The sequence below is a fragment of the Phalangium opilio genome, unplaced genomic scaffold, assembly GCF_054372755.1.
Source record: "Phalangium opilio isolate 3A_F unplaced genomic scaffold, DU_Popi_V2 ptg000031l_1, whole genome shotgun sequence".
NCBI classification, from domain to species: Eukaryota; Metazoa; Arthropoda; class Arachnida; order Opiliones; family Phalangiidae; genus Phalangium; species Phalangium opilio.
The window spans coordinates 10,693,105-10,718,640 of NW_028324158.1; the positions used below are offsets into that span (position 1 = coordinate 10,693,105).

The 25,536-nt window shown below is 35.5% G+C and overlaps 3 protein-coding genes across 5 annotated transcripts in view; 2 read left to right on the plus strand and 1 right to left on the minus strand.

Annotated features, from left to right (window-relative positions):
* LOC149690584 (uncharacterized) overlaps positions 1-9,895 on the plus strand; it is a 42,795-nt gene extending 32,900 nt beyond the window's left edge. For all 3 annotated transcript variants that reach the window (XM_089870142.1, XM_089870144.1, XM_089870143.1), the window contains 2 exons: positions 8,700-8,801; positions 9,219-9,895. In XM_089870142.1, coding sequence (XP_089726268.1) covers positions 8,700-8,801; positions 9,219-9,247 — 131 coding nt within the window. In that variant the 3' untranslated portion in view covers positions 9,248-9,895. The remainder of the gene's footprint in view (positions 1-8,699; positions 8,802-9,218) is intronic.
* LOC149690585 (uncharacterized) lies at positions 418-8,661 on the plus strand. Its single transcript, XM_089870141.1, has 11 exons — positions 418-742; positions 853-957; positions 1,077-1,181; positions 1,386-1,499; positions 2,592-2,705; positions 2,815-2,928; positions 3,364-3,486; positions 4,647-4,721; positions 4,791-4,901; positions 4,963-7,170; positions 7,232-8,661. The coding sequence occupies exons 1-11, from the start codon at positions 685-687 to the stop codon at positions 8,026-8,028; spliced, it is 3,924 nt and encodes a 1,307-aa protein (XP_089726267.1). The 5' UTR covers positions 418-684; the 3' UTR covers positions 8,029-8,661.
* Positions 9,896-10,069: 174 nt separating the features above from the next.
* LOC149690586 (uncharacterized) lies at positions 10,070-11,171 on the minus strand. The gene is made up of 3 exons (XM_089870829.1): positions 11,031-11,171; positions 10,691-10,967; positions 10,070-10,626 (listed from the first exon to the last, which is right to left on the minus strand). The coding sequence occupies exons 1-3, from the start codon at positions 11,040-11,042 to the stop codon at positions 10,463-10,465; spliced, it is 453 nt and encodes a 150-aa protein (XP_089726955.1). The 5' UTR covers positions 11,043-11,171; the 3' UTR covers positions 10,070-10,462.
* Between the last annotated feature and the right edge of the window lie 14,365 nt (positions 11,172-25,536).

A 25,536-nucleotide genomic window follows, 5' to 3' on the forward strand; every position in this document is an offset into this window, starting at 1 on the left:
GAAGTAATTAGTAACACTGAACTATACGTAATAGTTTGGCTGTCTGTTATCCCCCCAAATTTTACAGCTTTTTGTAAAATGCATGAAAATGTACTCCACTGTATAATAGAATGGTGAGTGTTGATTTTCGGGTTTCAAATGAGTAAACCATGTTTTTCTCACGATATTATGGTAGAGATTCATCGTAGCTTTAAAATGAAATAAACCGCGTGAAAATCGGTCAGCAAATAAGGAAGTTTCAAATTTTTCATGAAAATGTTTGTTTGAAATATTTTCAAAGTATTCTTTGAAAAATTCGCAACTTCCTTATCAACCGAATTTCATGTTCTTGATCTCATTTTAAAGCTCTTTTCAACCTCTATCAATATCCATGTTTAAAACTTGATCATTTCATAAAGAAATGCCGATATCAGTTAACCAAATATTCCACTTAAAGATGGTCCAACAACACCCGAAAAACCACAAGCACCGTTCGGATACGGTAGCTTACGAAAAAGGGACGTTTCTAAATACCAAACAATTAAACCACAAGCCGATCCCTTGAAGGAATTACTTAGTTCCATTAATGGATTTTCGAAAGACCATTTGAAAAAAGTTAAAACAGTTGAAAAAGTTGTATTACCAACTCAAGAAGATATCGCTCAAGAAAAAGCCTCTAAATACGCTGGAAGAGCACCAGCTGGTATGCCAGCGATGCCCGTTGTCAATAGGGCTGATTTGCAGAATGCCCTTCATAAAAGAGGTGCGTTTACATTACCAGAAATATCTTTACTTAAATTTCCTCATAGGCTTAAGTTAAACTTTAATTAAGTCCTTATCTACTATATTAAGTTTAAGTTCCAATTCTTACAGCTCCCCCACCTCCTCCACCAGTTGAACGACGACCATCCTTTACACGACAAGACTCTGGTTCTCGAAGACATCCTTACAGTCGTCAAGAGTCTATAAAGAGACCAGGTAAGCGCATTCCTCTTTTTCAAAGCTTTCTTAACCATACCAATTAGACTTAGACCTTAATTAAGAAACGGTAAACAATTGAAACACGGTGCTATTCGACATATACTATCCTGTTATAGGTCGAACACACGATAACCCACTCCTAACTTCAGTTGAAGAGTTTAGCCGGGCAGAATTAAAACCAACTAAGACAGTCTATAAAGACGTTCTACCAACCAAAGAAGGTATATACTTGTATGCCGAAATTATTTTCTTGACCTCTGTAGTAAAGAAGGAAGGTGACCCCTTTAGATATATAGTTTTCAAAGACGTGATGTGCAAAGTTTTTTTAGGGTGTAGAAATAGTTCCTAATAGCTTCCTCTATTCGGGGTTTTAACGACTTTTCCAAATGTGTCTCTGACAAGAAATGTGTAATAAAACCTTGCAGACATAGAATCCGAAAGAGGTCAGCAAAAGCATTTGAGGGGAATACAGAATTTCGGACATAACAAACTGAAACGCTGTAAAACGAAAGAGAAAATAGTTCTTCCTACTGCAGAAGGTACTTTATCGTCGTCGGTTGTTTTCATATGTAAAGTAATTCTCCGATAGTTTTTCAAAAACTTCGCTGTAAATAACTTTTACAAACGATAGAGAGCTTTCAGTAGTCACACCTTCGGTAGCCATATTGGGTGGTCTCAGCTTCATTCCTGCTTTAAACCCACCAATATGGCAGCGTAAATTATGTCACGAGTCTCAGCTCCTCCTCCAACTGAAAGCTCTCCTAGACAAGTACTATCGACGCTTTGAACTTAGCGGAGAATCATTTTACTTATGAAAAATCATTTGAATAACGATGCTACTAGGCTATTGGAACGATTGCATGAGAGTGTCAGGAACTTGTCGTTTATTTTTGCTATCGGTCGTTTGAAATGATGTACTATGGTTTAACCGTGTCAATATACGTCGTCGTACAGTGGTGTTGAGACCAAACACCACCATCCTTACAATTCCCCTTGTCTTTCTTATCGGAGTTGAGTGTTTAGCCTAAACCCAAATTGTAGGTGGGCCATATTCTATAAATACCCAGTTTACTCGCTGCTGCACTCACTTCCTTTGGCATATTGCCGCCAAACGGGTGAATATCTTGGCCAGCGATATAGATCATAAGCAAAAGAAAACTACTGGGAAGTTAAAGAAAATTACTCCGAAGTTTTCTTCGTTGTACGTTAAGACCAACTTATATAGAATTTAAAACTCGAAACCTTCCAGTTAAACAACTGCGTATAGTCATTGCGAAAAAGGGATGTCTTACCTAAAAATAGCACCGTGAACTTAGTGATCTAGATTACTTTTTTAAGGTTGACTAAAGTATTTGAGATTTCCGAAATTTGCGTCGACCCCCATTTCACAGTCATATGTTTTTGAATTTTTTTAACTACATGTATAATAGTATTCCATACGTCATACCAAAGTTACTAAAACACATTTTTAACTCTGCTCGTTGCTGCTTTTCACCTGAAGGGTTTGGCTGTTTTGACGCATTTTTACTTAGACTAGTTTTTAGAAAAAAAAAGATTGTGCGAGGGTGGGACGAAGTTTGCAAATTGTTTTTTATTTTTCTGAAAAAGTTTTTCTCTTTGAAAATCGGCAGATGTTCTTCAGGAACGACTTCAGCAGGATCTAAAGAGTGGAGTTGAGAATTTTCCTAGATATAAATTGAAACGGACAAAGACTAAAGAGAAAATTTGTCTACCCAAAGCTGAAGGTAGCATTGCTTAGTTGGCGTAACTAATTTTGGATTGGTCACGATAGTTTGTTCTTCATTGCATTTTCTCTTTTCTTTTCTTTTCTTTTCTTTCTTGGTCGGAATTTAGATATGAAGAACGAAAAGAATATGCAAGAATTACTTAATAATATTCAAGGTTTCTCTAAATTTAAATTGAAACCAACTAAAACGGTCGAGAAGAATGTACTTCCTTCCAAAGAAGGTAAGATTTATGAACCTCTTAGTTTTTTCTGTAAACTTTTACAGCCTGCTTTGAGATTTTCCCCTTGCAGTTTAGTTTCATAGCTTTATAGTAAGAACCGTTTTAAACTTTAAACTTTGATAGTTAAAGTGCAGTATGCTGAGAAATCGGGGCTTTACCTAAATATTTTCATTGTGTGGAACCGGGGCATAGAATTTTTAAAATATGACATGCAGAACGTTTTAAAGATAAATATGAATAATTTTGAAATATTTCAAAATGAGCGTTTCCTACGCGAAGATTCATATGAATTGATGAAAGTTAGTTATTGTGGAGTTAGTTTTACTTGCAGTTTATGTGTATAAAATATAGCCCCTTCTATTTTTACAACATCAATGATAAACTGTAAATCATTGCCCAAAACTAACGATAAATTCTGATTGTCTCCTTTGACAGATATTGCGAAGGAGAAAGTTGAAAGACGCGGATCACCTTACATACCATTGGCCAATATGCCATTGGCTTACATACCTTCACCTCCCGCTCCTTCAGCGGACACCTCACGTTCGCGACAAACTGGTACGTAGCGCTCTTCTTACTACTTTTTTTTTCTTTTTTCCTAAAACCACCACCATCTTCGAAATTACTGGCATATCTCCAATGTCAACTGCTTTCTTTAAAATCGCTCTGAATCAGCTTGAAAATTTGTAGGTTGTGAGCTATGATCCATTTTTAGACTTTAGTAGAACGTTAATTCTTTTGACTTGAGATTATTTTACCCCAAGAAATAAATAAATATAGGCCAGTAAGGCATTTTTGTTCATAGACGTTTTTGTTTATATTTACATTGTTTTACAGGTTCCGTAGCTTCTGGATCCAAAGATTAAAAATGCATAATTAGTGTTAACTATAGTGTAGTGTAGTGTCGCTTCAAATAGTGTATAATATAAGTAGTGCTATATTTTCAAGGTGCAGCATGGCTTCAAGCTGATTTAGAAGTTAGATTTTTCGCTGAAAGCAGTTGACTATTTTTACTTTGTTCAGAGCTTTAATTTCTTGCATTTCTCACACATATTTATATTTACTATTTGTTTACGCCAACAAACATGTATATTATGTCCTATACCCGTTGCTTCATTTTAAATTAATTTAATTGCGATAATTCGTTATTAATGCATTGGCTGCGATAATTCGTTATTAATGCATTGGCTGCGATAATTCGTTATTAATGCATTGGCTGCGATAATTCGTTAATAATTAATGCATTGGCTGCGATAATTCGTTAATAATTAATGCATTGGCTGCGATAATTCGTTAATAATTAATGCATTGGCTGCGATAATTCGTTAATAATTAATGCATTGGCTGCGATAATTCGTTAATAATTAATGCATTGGCTGCGATAATTCGTTAATAATTAATGCATTGGCTGCGATAATTCGTTAATAATTAATGCATTGGCTGCGATAATTCGTTAATAATTAATGCATTGGCTGCGATAATTAGTTTTTAACATTTACTTATTAATATCGTTAATATATATGGAGTCGATTAGGCCTAATTTATGTCGAGGTATTGTTTTGAATGTTTTAAATTATTTTAACTATATAAGTTGCAATCCACTTAAAAGTGACGTTATTGCAAGTGAAATTCTTCGAAAGATTTGTCCTTTTATGGGTTGCAACTTGTATGGGATATTTTCAAAACATTGTGTTAGATTTGTGGTATTCTTCTTGTAGAACGTTTAAAAGCGCCAAATGCTGATGTTAGCAGATCGCGAAGCCCATCTAGTCAAAGATATGCAACGAAAAATGGTAGATTTTATATTTTAGACCTAAACTTGTGTTGGAGATTATTATATCTTGACTTATAAAACCGTATAGACGGAGGTGGAGCTAATTTAGAAGAATTACTTAATGGTATTCAAGGCTTTACTAAACATAACCTACGAAAGGTTAAAGTTGTTGAAAAGAATGTTTTACCCTCAAAAGATGGTAAATCGGAATTGAATTCTTTACCTGAACTTCAAATTAAGTACCAAAATTCATTACGTAGATATTTTAATGGAAAAGAATATGAAACGGGGTGTAAGCGCCATTCCCCCTCCTATGACGTATGACGAACCAGATATTACTTCTGATTATGCCCCTGAGCCTTCGTACTCAACAGACACTCCTGTAGTTGAATCCCCCATTGTTAGTAGGCGCGCACCCCCGTTGTTAAGTTCAAATGCGCCACCTCCGCCTCCACCTATGCCTCAGAATGGTATACCGCCTCCACCACCAATGCCGGGTAATACTAGCATACCCATACCACCACCTCCACCGCCTCCAATGCCTATGTCACAGTTCATACCACCGCCACCACCAATGCCAACGTCACAACCAATACCACCTCCACCACCGCCTCCAATGCCTAAATTTGAGAAACAACCATCAATACAAACGCCTCAACCGTTTGAATCCAACAAATCGGCATTATCACAACATAAGAATGACGTAAGGAGGCGTTCCAGCGCTGACGTAGGCGAGGCTACACCCCCTGAAGAGGAGGAGGAAACCGAAGAGGATAGAGAATTAGAGGCGGAGTTAAGTAAATTACTTGAAGGTAAAGACGTGGATCAATTAATCCAAGAGCTCCTCGAAGATGAGGACGCCGATAAACCTAACAAGAACTTGAAGTCTACAGAGGGCCCGGTTAAAAATAAGAAAGCTCGCGCTGGTGGTAATGGTGGTTTTGATGAGGTATTGGCTAGTATCGAAAACAGAGGCAATATTAAACTTAAACCAACTCAAACCGTGGAAAGAAACACTCTACCAACGCAGAAGGATATTGAAGGTGAGAAGGTGGCGATTGAAGACCAACCTGTTCAGCCTAAGCCAAAGGAACCTGAACGTGGAAGGGAGCGAGTGAAGCAGCAACCGGTTAAGGTTGAGGAAAGTTCTGATGAGGAAGAGGAGGAATCTGAGGAAGAATCGGAAGAGGAATCCGATGAGGATGATGAATATGATCAGATTCAGTTACCTATCAACAAACCAGCGCCGGTGCAATCAAAACTGGTTATTCAACCATCTACTAATAAGCCTGCCGCCGCTCCTGCACCTACTGTTGATAAGACAAGGCCTGTTGTGACGCAAGCAAATAAACCTGCCGCTCCACAGTCGCCCGCAATTCGATCACGAGATTCCCGGCCTTTGGATACACCTACCAAAACTGAAGTTACTCCTATCCCAGTTAAATCTGTGGCTACACCTGCTCCTGCTGTTAAAAATGATAGTCCTGGTCGAGTCAGATCTGTAGCTACACCTGCAGCTCCTCCAGTTAAAAGTGTCAGTCCAACTCCAGTTAAGTCTGTGGCTACACCTGCATCTCCTGCAGTTAAAAATGATACTCCTGGTCGAGTCAGATCTGTAGCTACACCTGCAACTCCTCCAGTTAATAGTGTTAGTCCAACTCCAGTCAAAACTGTGGCTGCACCCGCATCTCCTGCAGTTAAAAATGATACTCCTGGTCGAGTCAGATCTGTTGCTACACCTGCAACTCCTCCAGTTAATAGTGTTAGTCCAACTCCAGTCAAAACTGTGGCTACACCCGCATCTCCTGCAGTTAAAAATGATAGTCCTGGTCGAGTCAGGTCTGTAGCTACACCTGCAGCTCCGGCAGTTAAAACTACAGTTACTCCTACACCAGTTAAATCTCAGGCTACGCCTGCTCCAGTTGCACCTGCAGTTAAAACTACTGTTACCCCGACTCCTGTAAAATCTGTCGCTACTCCAGCATCACCAGCTGTTAAGACTACTGTCACCCCTACTCCAGTTAAACCTACTCCAACACCGCCTTCACCCGGAGTTAAAACCACAGTTACCCCGACGCCAGTCAAAGTTAAACCCGAACCAGAACCTGTGGTTCGTAAGGTATATGGTGGTCCTAACCGACAATCTAATGCTGCGCCACAACAAAGATGGCCACCTTCTAAACCGGAACCAGTTGTTAAACAAGAATCTTCCGAAGAAGAAAGTGAGGAGGAATCTGAGGAGGAGGTGGTACAAATGAAACAGCAACCGAGATACGTAACTCCCACACCTCAACCTCAAAGGAATGTCAATGTTCCTCAGGGTCCTAAACCCCCTGTAATCTTGAGTAATCAACCTCAAAGTAGGTTGTACCAAGCCAGAACAGGACAAACTCCAAATACACCTGTTGTTACAACACCGCTTACGCAAGCAACGCCCCAATCGAAAGTACTTGTCCATCAAATTACTCGTAAGTAACACGTGATAATATTAACTCTTGCATGGCGCATCGTTTACCGTTTTCTGTGCAGGTGAGGAAAGTAGTGAGGAAACAGAAACTGAAACTGAATCAGAAGATGAACCGGTTAAGGCGCCAACACCAAAAGTGGTCAGCAATATGACCTTTAACTTGAAAAACTCTCCTGGTCAACAAAACGAAAGTAACAGAGGTCCCGCAGTTAGACAAACTAGCGTCAATCAAACTGCGCCACATATAAGACCACAACCGTCTCAACCGGCGCCCAACAATAACTTTCAAAGACAAATATCTCAACCTAAACCTGTTGTACAACCTCAACAACGACCTGTTGCGCAACCTCCCCAACCCGCGGCTCAAAGACCGACTCCAGGTTGGGGTAACCAACAAAGTGTTACTAGATTGGTCCCAATAAAGTTGGAAGAATCGTCATCGGAGGAAACTGAAAATGAAGACGAAGTGCCTGTACAAGCACCACCACAAAGACTAAGAATGGACACTCCGATGTCCAGGAATAAAAATGTAAACAGTAACATATCAAATAGATATCCTTATGGTAAGTTGATGACGTTGTTACATCTTCTGTCAATAAAATTCAAATCAATTCTAACACTTTTTGACTCTTCAGCGAAGCAACCCAGTATGGATCAACCTCGTATGAGGGGTGATTCTCAACAAAATACCCCTGACAGTTCGAGGTCAAACTCTCAAGAACCGAGAGCGAGAGTCGTTACCCAATTAAAGATTTCCCCCAATTCTTCCCACTCCCCGTCACCTGACCCCCAACCCATGAATGCCCAACCCAGGAGACGCGTTATAATTAGAAAATCACCCCAGCCTCAGAACGCGTAGGTTAGGAAAACAAAAGATATAGTTAATAGCGCGCTGAATTTGTACAAATTTTTTAAAGTAATCTTTAACATGGGCCTTAATTATATTAATTTATTTAAGTTGTTTAAAATTTAAATCTCTCCCTCTTTAATTGTTATTGTATAGTTTTAAAAATTTATATTTTAGCTTTTTTTGAGGTTTTCAAAATTTGTTTTTTCTAATGCATTCCCAGTTATAATAATTAACAGATTATTTAGGCCTAAAATTATTTATGTAAATACAGCAGCTCTCTGGGGTTATTTTAAAATTTTTTGAAACACTCAGTTAAAGCACCAAGGTGGAACCCGCCACTTTGCACGTAAAATTATTATTAACCTTTGTTACGTTACGTTTTATAACTTACAGGTTTATCAATTTTGAGTCTAATAATTTTTTGATTTTTACAGCCAAATATTAACAAATCCTATTACCCTTTAAATATTGTCAATACTACTTCATTAATTTATTTGAAATTAAGGAGAAAATTTAATTTAATTGAATTGCATTTTTTTTTTTTTTTTTTAATTTTTTTTGGTTTTGTTCGCATTACTAACATTTCTAACCAAATGTTTTTTCTATTTCCACTTTTGTGCTTCTATTTCGTCCTTTTCCCAAATTCCCTTAAAATTCGATATTGGGGTTGAATAAATTAGAAATTCAACAAGAAAAACTTCGTCAGAACATTGAAGGATTTGATACTTCGGTGCTAAAACACGCCGAAACAAAGGAAAAGAATTGGATTCCAACTAAAGAAGGTTCGAAATTAGTTCATAATTAATATTTTCCACCTTTAATTAACCAGTGATAGATTTAATTTAGAAGTAGGAATGGAGAACGGTTAGTATTTACTTCAGGCCGACTCATAACCCCTCCCTCCAACACGTACGTAACGAAAAGTTTAAATTATCTTATTGGCTGCTCACTTAAACTACGTTTTGATGACGTTGCTTACGGGGGCGGCGAAAAATGCCCGTAATTCTTTTTACCTCTGTCGCTATGACCCACCCGCCTCTTCTTTCATACCCCCCCCCCTCCGTCCCGTGGAAGGGGGTCCGTCCGGGATTTTGACTCGCGCCCACATTACTCTGTTCTACATTCCTACTTCAAAAATTAAATATATCCCTGAATTATCATATTTAATTATTAAAAATTTAATTAACTAAATTAATTAGCCATTGAAGCCGAGAAGACTTCTCAGTGAATGGAATTATCCACAAAATAAAAACACAAAAAACAAAATGGGACTTTTTCTAAATAAGCTCCTTATCCCCAATTTTTCTCTTTTAAAAAAAAAAATCAACAAACGAATTTTTGTATTATTTTTCTGAAAAAAAAAAATGTGTGCGTGAATTTAAGTATAAAAAATTCGACATTGAAGAAAACAAAACCAGTATGAAAAATAACCTGGATTAAAATTGAAAAAGTTACTGGAAGTTTTGGATGGGCTTATTTTTGAGCTTCGGGGTTGGCTTAATATGTTTTCTCTGCGCAAAAAAAAAAAAAAATTTAAATATTATTGGCAAAGAAAAATTGGGTTTTGTTTGCTTGTATGGTGCCAAAAAGTATTAATTATTATTACAGAACTGTCCCTTCATCTTTAATACAAAAAATAATAACTAAAGACTTAATCTAACGCATTATTTCGAGACCCCTACCTAAATAACACTTGGCTCTATTTGATTATATTTTTTTCGTACTAAAACTTGAAATTTAATTATTATTATTATTATACAAAGCTCTTAAAGCGTGAATGTTTCCGTTGTATTTAATATTTTTTTTTTGTAAAACGTATGTTTATCATTTAATGTATTCAGCCCCCTGGCCTTAAATAAAACTGACCACCACAAAATATGCTTTGTAATTTATGGTTAACTTCAATTCAAAGGTTTAACCAAACTTCAGGTAAGTTTAAAAATTATAAGTCAATATTTGGGAGTATTAAAAAGGTTTTTATTATCACATATATTATTATTTTTACACAATTTATCAAAATTATACAAAATTTTATCCAAGTAAACCACCTCCAGCGCCTTTGTATGGGAAGGCCCCAAATCCAGCAGCTTTGCCCCCCTTCCCGAAGCCACCCGCTTTGGCACCGCCCCCAGCCCCGAATCCAGTGGCTCCGAACCCACCCGCACCTCCACCGGTGGCCGAACCACCCTTGAATCCTTTGACACCACCAGCTCCGAATTGACCAAGTCCAAGACCACCCAAAAACCCACCCTTGCCTCCGAAAGCTCCACCCTTTCCAAAGGATCCTCCGAAACCACCCTTAGCTCCCTTTCCAATGGCAGTGTCCAGTCCGAAGGTTTTGGTATTGGCGAAGGCCTTAGTGTGTCCGCCGAAGAAGCTTCCTCCAAAGGCACCACCTTTGCCACCCACTCCACCGAAGCCACCTTAATTTTTGTAAAACAGGTTAGAATGATACTTTAAAGTGACTAGAGGTGTTAGTAATTGTACCTCCTGCCTTGCCACCTCCTACACCACCAAGTCCAGCGATACCGTGTTTCCCGAATCCAGCACCACCTCCGTAACCGTGACCATGGAATCCTTTACCACCATATCCTCCTTTACCAAATCCTGTTTAGAACAACAATACTTGGTAAGACGTTCATATTTTGACCCAACTGTCCTTCATTATTACCTCCGCCAACAGCTCCAGCGGCACCCCCTTTCCCGATACCACCGGCGGCACCACCCTTGGCGAAAGCAGGTATTCCTCCACCTCCAGCACCGCCGATTCCAGTTGCCGAGGCCATTAGGTCACCGTCGTAAATTATTTCGGAAGGTGAGGCCACTAAGTCTGAGTCATAACCTAATCCGGAAGCTGAGGCATACATGCCATCGTCGGCCACTGCGTATTCCATTGCTGTATAACCAGTACCTCTTACCACCGACGTCAAGAAGCAAAGAACTGCGATCTGAAAGAAGTGATTCTAAGTCTATGCAAGTACTTGTTTAGAAGTTGTAACTCAAGTACTTACGATGGACCACATTTTGGGATTGGTTTCTGAGTTTGATCTGGTACTGTTTGGGAAAGGGTCCCAGCCTTTATATACCAAAAGATCTCATGTCCATGGATGGATGGTTGAAAATACTTCAAGTATATTTGGAATAGGAACTCAGTAAGGCGTAGATTTTGGTGTAATTACGATCTATTGTTGGATACCATTCTTACAAAAGGATATATTTAAGTTTTTTCATAAAAATTTGTTTTAACTTTGTGTAGCATTATTTACAATGTTAAAGTGATCGGTTCGATGGTTTTGGGGTGTCATTGGAAGTATTAATACACCGGATATGCATTAATTATTTTTATAAACTTCATTCCAAATATATTTGTGAAGAAAATCTAAAAATATTATAGGTAAATAGTTTAGTTTTTGGGTGTATTTTAAAACTTAAATGAAGGAGAAAATTATTTTTCAGATTTAAACATTCAAATTTCTCGGCTTTATTCAACTTCCCGTTTTTCTCGATTATTGTGACGTCATTAATGAAGTTTCGGTGTTTAGCATCTTTATATTTAGTTGTAACTTGTCAGACAAAATATGCATATTTTAATTGTTTTTCACACTAAAATAATTAATTTCATACAAAACCGTTGACAACAGTTATTTATTTTTAATTTTCTAAAATTAATTTTAAAAATAAACCGTTAAAATCTTTGCGCCTTTTATTCTCTAACGGTGACGTCATATCACCCGCTCTTTTTTTCAGGCGCGAGCCCGCGTGTCGCGGCCAAGACGAGTTCAAGGGAGCGAGTTGTAAGTTCATCTTACCCCAAAACGTCTTGAAATAATAATTATTTTAGTGAAATTACTGTTATTTAAGCAGTTAAAGTATTATAATAAGAAAGTTCGGTTTAATAAGCAATAAATAGATATAATGACGTGTTTCAAAATGCAAGTTCATCGGCGAGGTAGAGGTAGAGTTCGAGGTCACCTCGTTACGTACGGTATTGTACACGAGGACATTGGGCTTAACAAAATCATGCCTTCATGCATCGAGATTTCGCCATTTATGAATTTTATCCTGTCATCGGATTTCTATGTACGGTGTGTCGGTGACCCAATGTCAAGGACGATTAACAATTTTAAAATGAAGCCAATAAGCTAGGCCAATCAAACTTATCAAAGGCATGAAGCCCATCTTATGCACTGTAAGTTTCAATGCCACATGGAAGGATAAATAATGTTGGCGAAGGACAAGCGATGCAGCTTTATACCTCCAGGAGTCGTTAGGTTAGGCTTAAGTATCAACCATCGAGTACGTCGAAATGGGTAAGTCCATAACCTTTTGCATTTTGTCCTGTCTTAAAATTCTCTGTCCCGTTGTGTTGTGTGTTTTGAATAAATTACTTGAAACGTAATTGAGACCCAAGCATGGGATCAAAGGTTGTGGGGCGTAAGTACTTCTAAATGGTAGAAGTATTTAGGTAGGCTTCAATATAAATAATTAAGAACAGTGTTTAAATAATATCACCACATTTATTTTGGGTATTTCAAAGTCAAACATGGTTGTTGTTGTACCAATGAATGAGGTACATGTTGAACAAATATAACGAAATACAAATTTTTTAACATAAATATTTACTGTAACAAGTAAATGGTCTTAACTTTTCTATAAAGACAATAATTACGACAATATTTATCACAAACTTAAACACAAAACCCTTCAATTTTACTACATTTCTATTATCTTCCGAGCAATCCTGCTCCACCTCCGACATGAGGGGCGATTCCTTTAGCTCCACCGAATGCCCCTTTTCCCAAAACACCAGCTGTCCCGCCACCACCCGCTCCGAAACCTTTGGCGCCGTAACCTCCTTTAGCGCCACCGGCCGCGGCACCACCTTGGTACAAACATTAAAAATGTGTTAGGACCTAACTTTATCATGTGTGAAAAGCTGGCAAACATTACCTTTGAAGCCACCGAACCCTCCGGCTCCGAATTGGCCCAATTTTCCACCTTTGAACCCACCTAAAACAAAACAAATTAAGTTAAAGAATTGAAGACTTCGATGTGTTTATCTCCATTCAAGTAAACTTACCAGCTTTTCCGGCGTGCCCTCCAGCTGCTCCGAAAGTGGTTCCGAAACCACCATGAGCACCTTTTCCAATTGCGTGGTCCAAGGCGAAGGTCTTAGTGTTGGCAAAGACCTATTTATAATGAAAATATTGTCACCTCCAATGTCAAAGTTCAACTAATTCTGATTCTGTAGTACCTTGGTATGTCCCCCGAAGAAATGTCCACCGTATCCACCTTTAGCTCCATGAAGTCCTCCGTAACCCCCACCGGCTTTGAACCCTCCAGCCCCACCTGCGCCTGCCAATCCGTGTTTACCGAATCCGCCACCACCTGCACCGGCGTGTCCGGCAAATCCAGCGCCTCCAACTGCACCTTGCCCGTAACCACCCTTCTTGAAACCTGAAAATAACCCTTTTTAGCTGAAGAACCGTAAAAATAGTTCTACCTGAATATACCTTTGGCACCATATGCACCCAATCCTCCAGCCGCACCACCTTTAGCAAAGGCTGGGGCTCCTCCACCACCAAGACCTCCAAGTACTGTCCCGGAAGCCATTAGGTCACCATTACCCTCTAAGTACTCGCTGTCATCCCGTCGAAAGGGTGATTCAATGGGTTCTAAGGGAGCTATGGGTTCCAATGCGTAGACAGCTCCAAGGAAACCCAATAGAAAGATTACTAGTGCCTATAATTGGACAAGACTCGAGTTGTAATTGCGGCTTATATTTTAAACTTGTCTTGTCTTGTGACGTGACTGCCAGTTCTAAGAACTTGGGCGAGCACTGGTGTACACAAACGAAACTTACCATGTCGAAGTGAGTGAGGTTCGGTTATAGTTTATTTCTTTCATCGCGATTGCCTTATATACTGACAGTCCTGAAACCGATCTGAACCTCTTAACTACCTTCCGGAAACACTTAAAATTTAAATTTAGACTCCTTTTGATTCTTTGAAATCCGTAAAAGATCTATTTAAATCTAAAACAAATCAATGAAAAGGGTTATAGTGTATTGTCACACCTCTGTCAATTTTTTTCAAAGTGAACACCTACTGAACCCAAACCAGGGGCAATTTAGTGTGATATCCACGAAAAACGCCTTTATATTCAGTACAATTTAAAGTCAAACGGACTATTTAGGATTTAGGGGCGGTTGTATGTTAGTATATTTAACCGCAAGAGAAAGTCCGAAGGCCGTGTAGTTTCACTGAATCGTAACGTTGACTACAAAAAATAACACCCTCCTTTTAACAAATTGTATTTTCTAAAATAATCAAAAGCACAAAGCGCGAAGTGACGTACTGTACGTCACAATGTAATAATTAATGTATAGTATATTATGGTTTTGTTACACCCTTCGTTACACCTTGGTTACACTATAATAACTATGCCGGTTTTAATTTTAATGTAAATACGGAAATCATGGATCCTCATAAATATTGAGTGCTTTGTTTTTCTCATCCTTAGTTTTTACTGGGTACAATAGTGGAGTATATGGAGTTAGGTTAGTCTTACTGTTGACTAGTGATTAGCGTCGCGTGTACTGTCAATTCCAAGTTGAAAATTTCTTAGGCAGGTTGTGAATGGAAGATATGGATAATTTATGCAAAAACTTTGTAAAGAAAGCTAATTTTTGGTAGTAATGTTTTTATTTGTTTTTTTAACAAAAAAACGCAAAATTTATTAAGCATTATACACAATTCTGGGTTGCCATTCGCGAGATAAACAGGAAATAAGAAGGAAATACAAAACATCACAACACAAAACAATTTTAAATAATTTCATAAGACCATTTTAAAGTTTCCGTTAATTCCATTTTCTTTTAAAGTTTTTAATATTTAGCCGTAATATCCGCCATTACCGTAGTAATATGGGTAACTAGCCCCATATCCGTAGGCTTGTTGACCTCCTAGACCACCTTGACTACCGTATCCCTGTTTCGTATAGCCTTGTCCACCGTAACCTCCATTTTGGTAGCCGATATTGTTGACGTCGTTGTAATATCCTTGGTTTCCTTGTCCGTATACTCCGAGACCTCCGTTGTAACCTTGTCCGTTGATGGATTGGTAGCCATTGGCTCCTCCTTGCTCGTTTAGGATGGCCCCTTGAGTACCGTGGTTGTAGGCAGTGTCCAAGGCAAAGGTTTTTTGGTTGGCGAAGGCTTTAGTGTGACCACTGTTGTAGTTGGCTCCGAAACCTTTTCGAGACATTAAAAATTTAGAATTCACTGAAAATTTTCCTAGGGTTTCGTAAATTTCTCAAAACAACTTGAATATTTTTCATGTTTTTATAAAACCTCCAGATTTCTGATTAAATATTCAAATACCGCGTACGATTTTGCTTTTGCTAAACGCCTTAAATTCTAACCTAAAGATTGAGAGTTGAAAACCCTTGATTTTATCATGCTTTTGACGAATTTTCAATTACTATTCTATTCGAATACTTTTGTATGAAATATGGATTCAGTTCAAAATCTTACCTGTGTTGACGCCTTTAACACCTCCGTAAGCTCCTTGAGATCCGAAATTTTGACTGTTAATAGCGTGGTTAATATTTTTGACCGCTCCGCCTGTTCCGGCACCCTTAGCTTGATTTATGATACCACCACTACCCTGGGCAGCTTGACCATAACCCGAAGATCCACCAGCAGCCGTTCCGTAAGTGGCTATTTCATCTCCACCCGCGTATCCTCGTTGACTCGGTAGTCCACCACCGCCAGCTTGAAATCCCCCGATAGCTTGGGACACAGAGAGCAGGCCCGTTAGAACCACCAAACAAGATAATATCTGAAATAAATAAACAAATACATATGGCTTCTATTTCATAGCTTATCTATCTAATATTAAAAACGTACGCTTTTCATTCTGAAATCTTTGTTGATATCGCGTCAGGTCAGGTACTTGACAGCAATTTTACCACCCGTCTTACCCAGAGGCACCAATGTCTTCGTGTCACATTCAAACAACACTGAAACTCGCTTTATATATAGCGTCACACCTTTGACTGAACAAATGGTCACCATTTAGTCACCCCATATTAAACAACTTCATTAAAAATATTTGGCGAAAACCTTGCGAAAATAAATGACATTGAAGTCTTTAAAAATTAATAGCTAAAGTTTAATTGGCGTTACGAAAAGAAACCGATTCTTTTGATTATAAAAATAATAAAATAATGGTACCTTTTGATACGCAATTTGGGCATAGTTTTTATTTTATATTTGTCGTGGTTTAACCAAGCTTGCAATGTGTAGTATTATATCTGCTAATTCATTTGACACGTAGTTGAAGAAATGATGCATAGTTAAAGGTCAGAGAAAATTAAGTGTATAAGTTGAACGTTTTTGGCCCTATTAATTCACTAATTGGTGATAAAACGTTTCTGAGGCTGTATCTTAGGAGTATGTAGCCATAACGTTTTCTTTAAGTTAGTTAAACTATATCATTCAAAGGGGTAGAAAAGCGACGTTTTTGCCAACTCAAATTGGCAAGTTTTTAAGATTGCAACAAGTCTTTTCTTGTGTTTATTTAGTGAATTTTAGGTTCTATTAATAATATCTAAGTCGTTTTAATCATAATGTAATCAAATTAGACCACTATTTAATAATGGTTACCAAATTATTTCGTAATTTATTTTATAAATACGTTACAATATGCTAATTTCGCCCTAGTTAAATAACCCTGGGAATTATTACTAAAAACTACATCGAATAATGCTCTTCTACAACATAATGCTTTTAAAAATAAATACGGTTCTCGTATAAGATTTGTTCCACATGGTTGTACCAGGAAAAGGTCAGCTGGGGTCATTTGTTTTTGCTTTTTCTGATGTTTTAAAAATTAGTAAGTTTTTTAAGATTCAACTCTCAGATCGTATGGGATACCTCAAACATCCTTTTTCCTGCTCTGATTAAAGACACACATTCGGGGGTGGGATACTTTCAATTTTGTGTAATAAGAATTCGACATTGCGTTATCGTTTCAGGACCTTAAAAGTATCCGATACCTCAAATTACCCACGTATTATGATAAAGAATATCGTGCACCAGGGAAACCACCTCGATATACTTTTAACTCGTACCTATCTGTCAAACTATATTTATATTTATCAAAATTCAATCACTAGCTTCGAAACTAATCACTTTCACCACCATTAAATGGCAATAAGTTAATATTACTATGTGAGAAGGTATTATAATACCGAAATAGATTTTTACCAGACGTAACATATGAACCAGTTTCATAAACTATAAAAAACACACGGCTTCGAGATGAGATATAAGTTAGGCATAAGTTTATAAGATATGTTCCTTCCATAAGTTTGTCACTGGTTACAAACTGGAGCTTGTCATGAAGTGAGTGACGTAGGTCATAGATTCGAGGTAAAGCGAAACCTGGTGAGGTACTGTCAAATTAAGGCTTGGTACAGAGATGGACTACAAAATTAACCGAGTGTAGTCAATTCTCGCTTGTTCTCCCTCGAAGTAGTTTGAGCTGTAAGTCTCAAGCATTACGAAGTATAGGTAGTGTCATACTTATGGAACATATCTTATAAGCTTTTGGTTAGGGTATCGTAAATAATATAGTGCGTTTAAGTTAAAATAACGCTAGAATATAGCTTGTTAACTTTTTAAACTTTTAAAAAAAGATTTATTATAACATCGCCCCATTTTAAAACGAAAAACTATTATTTATTCCTGTTTTATAGTTTTTGTTTAATCGGACTATTTTTACCTCCGGTGATTTTGATCTCTGTTTATTATACATATAGTTGTTAAATAATGTTTTTGTTTATTTGACCCCAGAATAGAAATAGCTTTTATTTTTATGTTTAAACTAAATCTAGTTTGGTTATAAATTTAAAATGACTTTCACTATGGAAATAAGGATGCAATCATCTGATGTCTGGTAGTTTTTTATATTTATTTTATGCTAAAAGTAGGTTAGAATGTTTTTGGTTACTTTCTCGCCTCCATTTTAAAAAAATGGCGCTGTATTCAAACCAAGAATGAGAAAATACACTCTGAACAAGGTTCATCAACATGGAAAACCCGCAATTGTTTTAGAGCAGAATGACTTGAGGAAAATCATAATAATTAATTTTAAAAATCATCAGTCTAAAATTTAATAAAAGTTAACTCAAATTTTATATGAAAATCTTAAGTACAAAAAAATAGAATTAACTGTTCGAAACATAATCAGGTAAATTAACCGAAACTTAACCCTTTGCATGAATTAGCAATTATTTCATTGAAAAGTTAATTTAAAGTCATTAAATTCTTAATTAAGAGCTAACTCGCCCTTGAAAAATGTATCAAAGTATAAACCGCCGCGTTATGGGTTTTCTTTATATACAGTATATTTCTTTCAAAAATACACCTCGTTCTACATGAATACCCTATTTACCTTCTTTCATACACAAATGAATGATTTCAGTTTATAAGAAACTTACCCCCTAAACATAGTATTTATTTGACAATGAATTATAAAAGTAAGCAGCACCGTTCGTTGCTGACTAACAGCGCCCTTGGCATATTCGCTTATTCAAGCAAATCGAAGTGTTTTCTAAATTTTTCTACTCTTATTTTTGGGTGTAAAAAGTCGTTTTTCAAATGTTAAGCGCATTTACAGGTATTTTTACCTGTAGGGGCGATGCGAAGAAAAATATGAATGATGAGAGAATCGAACTGATTTCTTTCGTGCCGACGGAATTAGTGAATTGGAAAGAATTAGTTTTGAGAGATTAAAGTAAGCTTCTGTCCGCCCATATTGAATGAAAAATCTTCCCCTAATATTGGCGTTTCAAGGTTAATTGTTGCCCCAAATCCTCGCTCTCATCTTGTCTGGAGTAGTTTCTATGAAATGTATGTAAATATATTATTGGCTTATTTACCGTTATTTTGCGGTTTAGTTGCTTGGGTAAATAGTAATTATGTTGTCAAATTTTAAAGTAAGGGATTTGAATATAAACAAAATAAAAATACCAGAAGCAAATAGAAAAAAACGGAAAGTAAGGCGTAGAGGCGCTCTATTGCTCATCTTCAATTCGTCAAGAACCGTTTTGAACTAGTTTTAGTAAGTATAGATCCCCTTAAAATTATCAGGGATAGATTTAATTTTTGAAGTAGGAATGGAAAACAGCGTCAAAGTCCCGGACCCCCTTCCACGGGACGGAGGGGTATGAAAGAAGAGGCGGGTCATAGCGACAGAGGTAAAAAGGAATTACGTATTTTTCGCCGTCCCCGTCAACAACGTCATCAAAACGTAGTTTAAGTGAGCCAATAAGATAATTTAAACTTTCTCGTCACGTGTTGGAGGGAGGGGCTCTATACTGGGCTATGAGTCGGACTGAAGTAAAGGCTAACTGTTCTCCATTCCTACTTCTAAAATTAAATCTATCCCTGAAATTAGGTAACGACATCGAGTCAGTTTATCATTGCTAGTTCAATGATCGGTTTTCTAGAACACCTTTGGTCTGCATCTCGACCTTTAAATTCATTTTTTATACACTATAATTTGATTAAATTAAACTTAAAGCTACCTTCCTCGATTTCTGAGTATTATGAAGTCATTAGTGTTAATTGGATCTAATCGAAATTTAGTTCGTGATTATTATTATAAGGGTTTTTTTCTTGACCAACTTCTTTAGAAAATTCCTATAACCCACATAACTTCGTAAAAAGCACGGTATTATATAATTAAATCGAGATACCATTCTGTAATCAAACCAAACATAACCCTATAGGAACGTATGACCTTTATTCGGAACAAAATAGAAAGAATAGTTCAAAATTACCTTTTTATAATGATAATAATCAGATGATACCTTTACGTTTCTATTTTGAAATACTGCACCGATACAAAACCATTGTTGTTCAAATTTGTACGACTACGTGGTGATTAATTAAGGTTAAGTCTATTCATACCAGCTGACCCCGTAATTAACTATCTCCTAAGAGGATCTAGATTAATTAAGTCAATACAGTAAGCTTTATGAATTTTAATTAAATTATATTATATTTAATGTTGATAATATTTAAATTTGTATGTTACGGTATGTCGTATATATAGTGAAGGTATATTCGGTATTTTGACCTCCTGACATAATTCACAAGCTTTGATGTATTTTTTTCTTTTAATTTGAATTGGGAAGATAACAATTAACAAAACAAATAGAAAATTTTCTATCTATAGAATGCAAGATTGGGCATGATAAAATGCTATTATATTCTGTGTATGTGGCTTTATTTTTTTAATTAGGGGTTTGCTAATTAGACAAACCAATTCTAATATTAATATTTTTAAATCGTTTTCACGTTTTTCCATCAACTTAATTATACATTATGTATGGTTTAATATTTTTTATTTCTTGTTAAATTTAGTATATGAATATATAAAATGTTGCCTATCTAATACCTCCACTAAAAATAATTTTTATTATTGTTAATTAGTTTTGGGGCTTGAAAAATATGCCAAGAAAGGATAGCAACTGCAGTTACTTCCATTTCACACACAGCTTATAGTAATGTTTTAAACGAGTAAAATGTACAATTTGTCGACTTTATTGAATTTTGATGACATACTAATAATTTAATGATAGTTTTTATCATTTTCATCGCTGTTTTCACGCAGATATACTCATTTTTTTGGTAACAGGAAGTTATGTACTAAAAATATTTATCTGTAATCACTTTTGAATCTTCGCCGAAATCTCATCGGAGTTTCAAATATGATTTGGAGACTTCCCACTTTTGATAACGATTTAACGAGACGTCTAAGTTGATCTAGATACACACTTAAGGCCCCGTTTTTCTCAAAACACAACTTGTGCCAGTCATGGTAAACATTCTATTCAATATTATTTCATTAATCTTACTGGGGAATTTAATTTTAACAATACATATTTCATCACCACTTTCTACGGTTGTCAGAGACAAGGGGAATGCGCTGTTTAGTTTTGAAAAACACTTTATTATTTATTTTACTGTTAAGTTAAAACTGGGCGTGTGGAAATTCCGAAGAAATCCATAACTAGAAGTGTTGAGGTCAAACATTTATGGAAACAAAGTGGATCTTTCAACAAAATATCTTTTATTATTTCGAGGTGTTTGTGATGGTTAGTTTCTGTCCAAAAGCCCTTGACCTTCGACGCTGAAAAAGTTTAGTTTATAGAGCCAATTGACATTAAGTAAACAGGGAAGGCCACTGGTCAGTTTCTGTCCAAACGTCTTGACTGCAAATATAGTTTTGTAAGCACTTGTACTTCAATTTCTACGCTTTATCAACTTCTGTTACTATTAAACTTAATCTGAATTAGATGCTCTAGATTTAAAAGTTGATATTAAGTATACAGAGAAGGCCACTGGTCAGTTTCTGTCCAAACGTCTTGACTCCAACTATAGTTTTGTTTATAGAAAGTAAACACTTGTACTTCAATTTCTATATACGCTTATCAACTTCTGTTACGACTAAACTTAATCCGTATTAGACGCTCTAGATTTAAAAGTTGTTACTCATATAAAATTGAAAAGGTTTATAAACTATAATATCATACACGCTCCTCCTTCTATTGAATTCTTTCTTCAAACAAACAAGAAATAAATACCTAACCTTGTATGAGGTCAAAGCTCTTTCGCGACTGCTAAACTCAAGTCAATTCAATTCTTTAACAGAAATCATTTTTTAAGTTTCTCACAATTAAATCAAAAGTCATTAAGAAGGGCCATATTTTAATCTTTTTTTTTATTTTAAATAATTGCTTATCAATATTTCTAACTGGATCCTTTTTCGCGGCCACGTTTCGAGCATCGCTAATATTTTAATAATTTTTAAAGAAGGAAAACATTGATCAATTTTTGATAAAATAATTATTCTTCAATCGTGATTCGAATTTAATTTTATTTTTATTTCAGGCAGTCATTCATTTTGTAGTCTATTTTTGAAATTGCATGAGAAAGTGTTTCAGACAGTTCGTTTTGTTTTTTAAGGGGTTTCAAATTTCGTGTTTGAAATAACAAAATTGACCTTAATTGCTTTAGTTAAAATAGATCTCCTTGGGTATATAGTTTTCAAACTTACTAAGCTTCACTCGTGATTTCGTTTTTTATTAGAGTGGGTTTTATTTATTCGGATAAGTAGCGTTTGAATAATGTTATTTAATATCAGAAAAACAGGCTTTGAATTTAAAGGTTTATCAAACTCTGTTTTAATTATTTACATATTCAATTAGTAATTATAATATTGCCTTAAATGCGCTTGCCCCCGGGGTAAGGTACTAATCCAAGGGTAAAAACCCCAGAATGTTAAATTTTTATTTAATTTAATTTTTATTACGTAATAAACGATAAAGAAAGTAGGTCGATATTTTGACCTTCAAATAATTTTTCTAATAAATTTTCATTTTTTTCTAAAAAATAAACGAACGAGATGTTTAGGGGTAAATTGAGGTAACAATTTGTCCTGAAGTAATCGGTTTTTTAGGAAAAGTAAAAAAATAAAAAAATAAATGGCTGAAATAAAAAATTGACAGGTTCAAGAACCCGTCGCTTTAAAAAATTTAAAAAAAAGGTGAAAAAAATTCTTTAAAAGGAAAACCATTCGTTATCTTTAAATCTTTTCGAATAGTTTTTTTTTATATTTCGTTTATCCTGGTATGTCAGTTGAATTCACTTCTTTACCTTACTTCCAATATTAATTTATTTAATTCACCCATGAATATTTACGTCTCAAAACGGGGGCTGTAGTGTAGTCTGCTTGTTTTTAGATTGGTCTTCAACGTTACCAGTCCTGCACCAAAATTGGTCCGTATCGTTTGAAGACATCTTGATTCTACGTTCACATTCTTAAGAAAACAATAATTATTCAAACACCAGACTCTATTTTACCCCTTTTTTTGGAAACGGGCCTATCAACTCTGCTCTTATATCTTTCTTTATGTTCAAGCCGACTCCAAACATTTTATCTAAATTTAAATTCAGTTTTCATGAGCTAAGCTTACAAATTCATGCCTTACTTGCTTGCTTGCAAACGGTTTCTTTTTAATTACAATATTTTGGTTCCACTTTTGCTCAGCAGCCTCATCTCTATAATATGTTTAAGAAAAGGTTTTCAATTTTTGCCTCGTTAAAAATTCCACGGTCGTTTTAGTGATGGGTTTACATTAAATTAGAAATTAACATTTGGGGCCACCGGAAAGTTTTTGTTATCCATTTAATTATCTAAGAAACTTCTTGAATGAAAATCTTTTTGGGTCTTCTTAAGTTAAACGAAACCTTGTACAAAGTGCTAAAAGGAAACTTTTTCTCGACGTTAATTTGTAGAAATAGCGTGAAAAAGTTCGAAATTATGCCAAAAAAACAAAAGAGGATTGTTATTCTGTTTAAAAAAAGTGTATTAATAGTACAATAACATTTTGCAGAACATTATATTTTAAGGAAGTTTTTGGAACTATATAATTTATCGCTACGATGCATTCATTTTGAAGGTGGTAATTTTCGATCCCATTTGCATTTGTTTTGAATCTGATCTTAAGAATATAACTCAAATTCTTTTTAAGAAGTTATCGGTGTCTTAATGTAAAGTGAGACCTCAACTTTTTGAGTTTCCGCTTTTTAAAATTAGACATATTATAACCCTCGACATAATACTTAGTTTTTTTGCAATTATGTTATATTATAATGTTTTTGAAGAACTTCCCATTATCAAAGTATATACAAGCTCTTTTTATATTACAAACACAGTTCTTTAAATCCGTTCAAAATTCAAATTTAGTTCAATCCTATTAAAAGAGATCGTCGAAAATATTGTAAACATGTTTTGAATTTTATAAAATTTTGAAATCATCATAATATTTTTTTAAAGTAAAATTGCTTCAGGTTATTCAATTATATATTGATTCCGAATATACAGTAGTTATTACGGAACGAACCGGATGAAATTAGCCTAATTAACTCCACATTTCCAGTCATAATGGGCTATATTTTATTTTTCAAGTTCAAAAAGTTGAAAAAAAAAATATTAAAAAATGGAATAATAATATTTTTTTTTTTTAGAATTCCTGACCAATATCAAATTCCGGTCTCTTTTTTTCTTTAATATAATTTTTTCTTTCGAATAATTTTTTTCTATATATATTATACACACTTAATTATTTTATTATGCAATTTTCAATACGTGATTCGCTTGAATTGACGCGATTTCCCATGCGGCATTCGTCTGTCTTCCCAGAAAAATGGAAAGCCAAATATAAATATTACGTTATCTATGTCTGATCTAAATTGTAACGAAATTAAGGTCAGACGCGAATTTTATAATCTAACACGCTTTCAAAGACAGAGAAAAAATACGATTTAATTGTTTATTTTGTACCGGTAACGCGACAAAAACGGTGTTTAATTAAACAGTAACCCCCTTTACACGTGTTGTTATTGTGATAATAAACTTCAAGATAAACGAAAACAGTACATAGAGAACATAGCACTCCTTTGTTTTCAAATTTGGTGGTATTTGAACCGTATTTCCCTGAATCTTCATAGGGGCTAACCACACTTGTAAACGGGTGCCCTTGTCTTAGAAGTAACATTTTCGACTTAAAATTGGTTGCCCATAGAACCATCCCAGTATACTTTGGTCCTATAATAAATAACCCTTTCTGGTACTCACTGTATATTTAAACACGTTTTTTATATTTTTATAAAATATATATTAATCCATATATACAAAAATATTTTGTCTTCTACATTATTTAGATCATTGAACACTTAAACACCAACCAGTGAGAGTTGAAATGCAATTTCAGTAAGCTTATAATTTCCATTTCAGGTATCGTGTATGCCACTATAAAATCTAGGCTACTATATTTAACAATAGAGAGACTGAATGAAGGTATACACTATTTATTAAAAGAAAAAAATAATAATTTTTTTCTATTTGGTTTGATGGATGAAGTTCATCTTGAAGTAACTTTTTAAAGAAAGTTTGCCGTGATCTTTCACTACAACTACAACACGTCTAGCTAAACCTAAAACACGTTGGTTCCATTATAATAGATTGTGTCAAATATACCGCGCTTATTTTCTATACTAAGACCAGGAGATTGGGCCGGGAGAGAAATTGGCTCACGACATGGATATCCAGATTTAAAAGCTTTAGCTGCTCGGCTTTTGAAATGTATTGAATTCAGTTTGTCTGTGATACTATTTTTAGCAGTAAAAAATAATTTGTATCTATTCGTGCGAGTCAGTATGGCCTGTTGCTTGCTTCTGTGTTTGTGGTATAATATCCTACCTAGACAATAAAATTATAGTTTCCAAGAAGATATCCTAATTTCCCATAAATAATAATAAAAAAAACTGTGATGTTGTACAGTGCTGTAGAGATCGACCAATTTTCTCATTATATTTTGAATGAAAATTCATTTTTACTGTAACAATATACTGCCGACGGAAAAAATTGGTATGGTAAA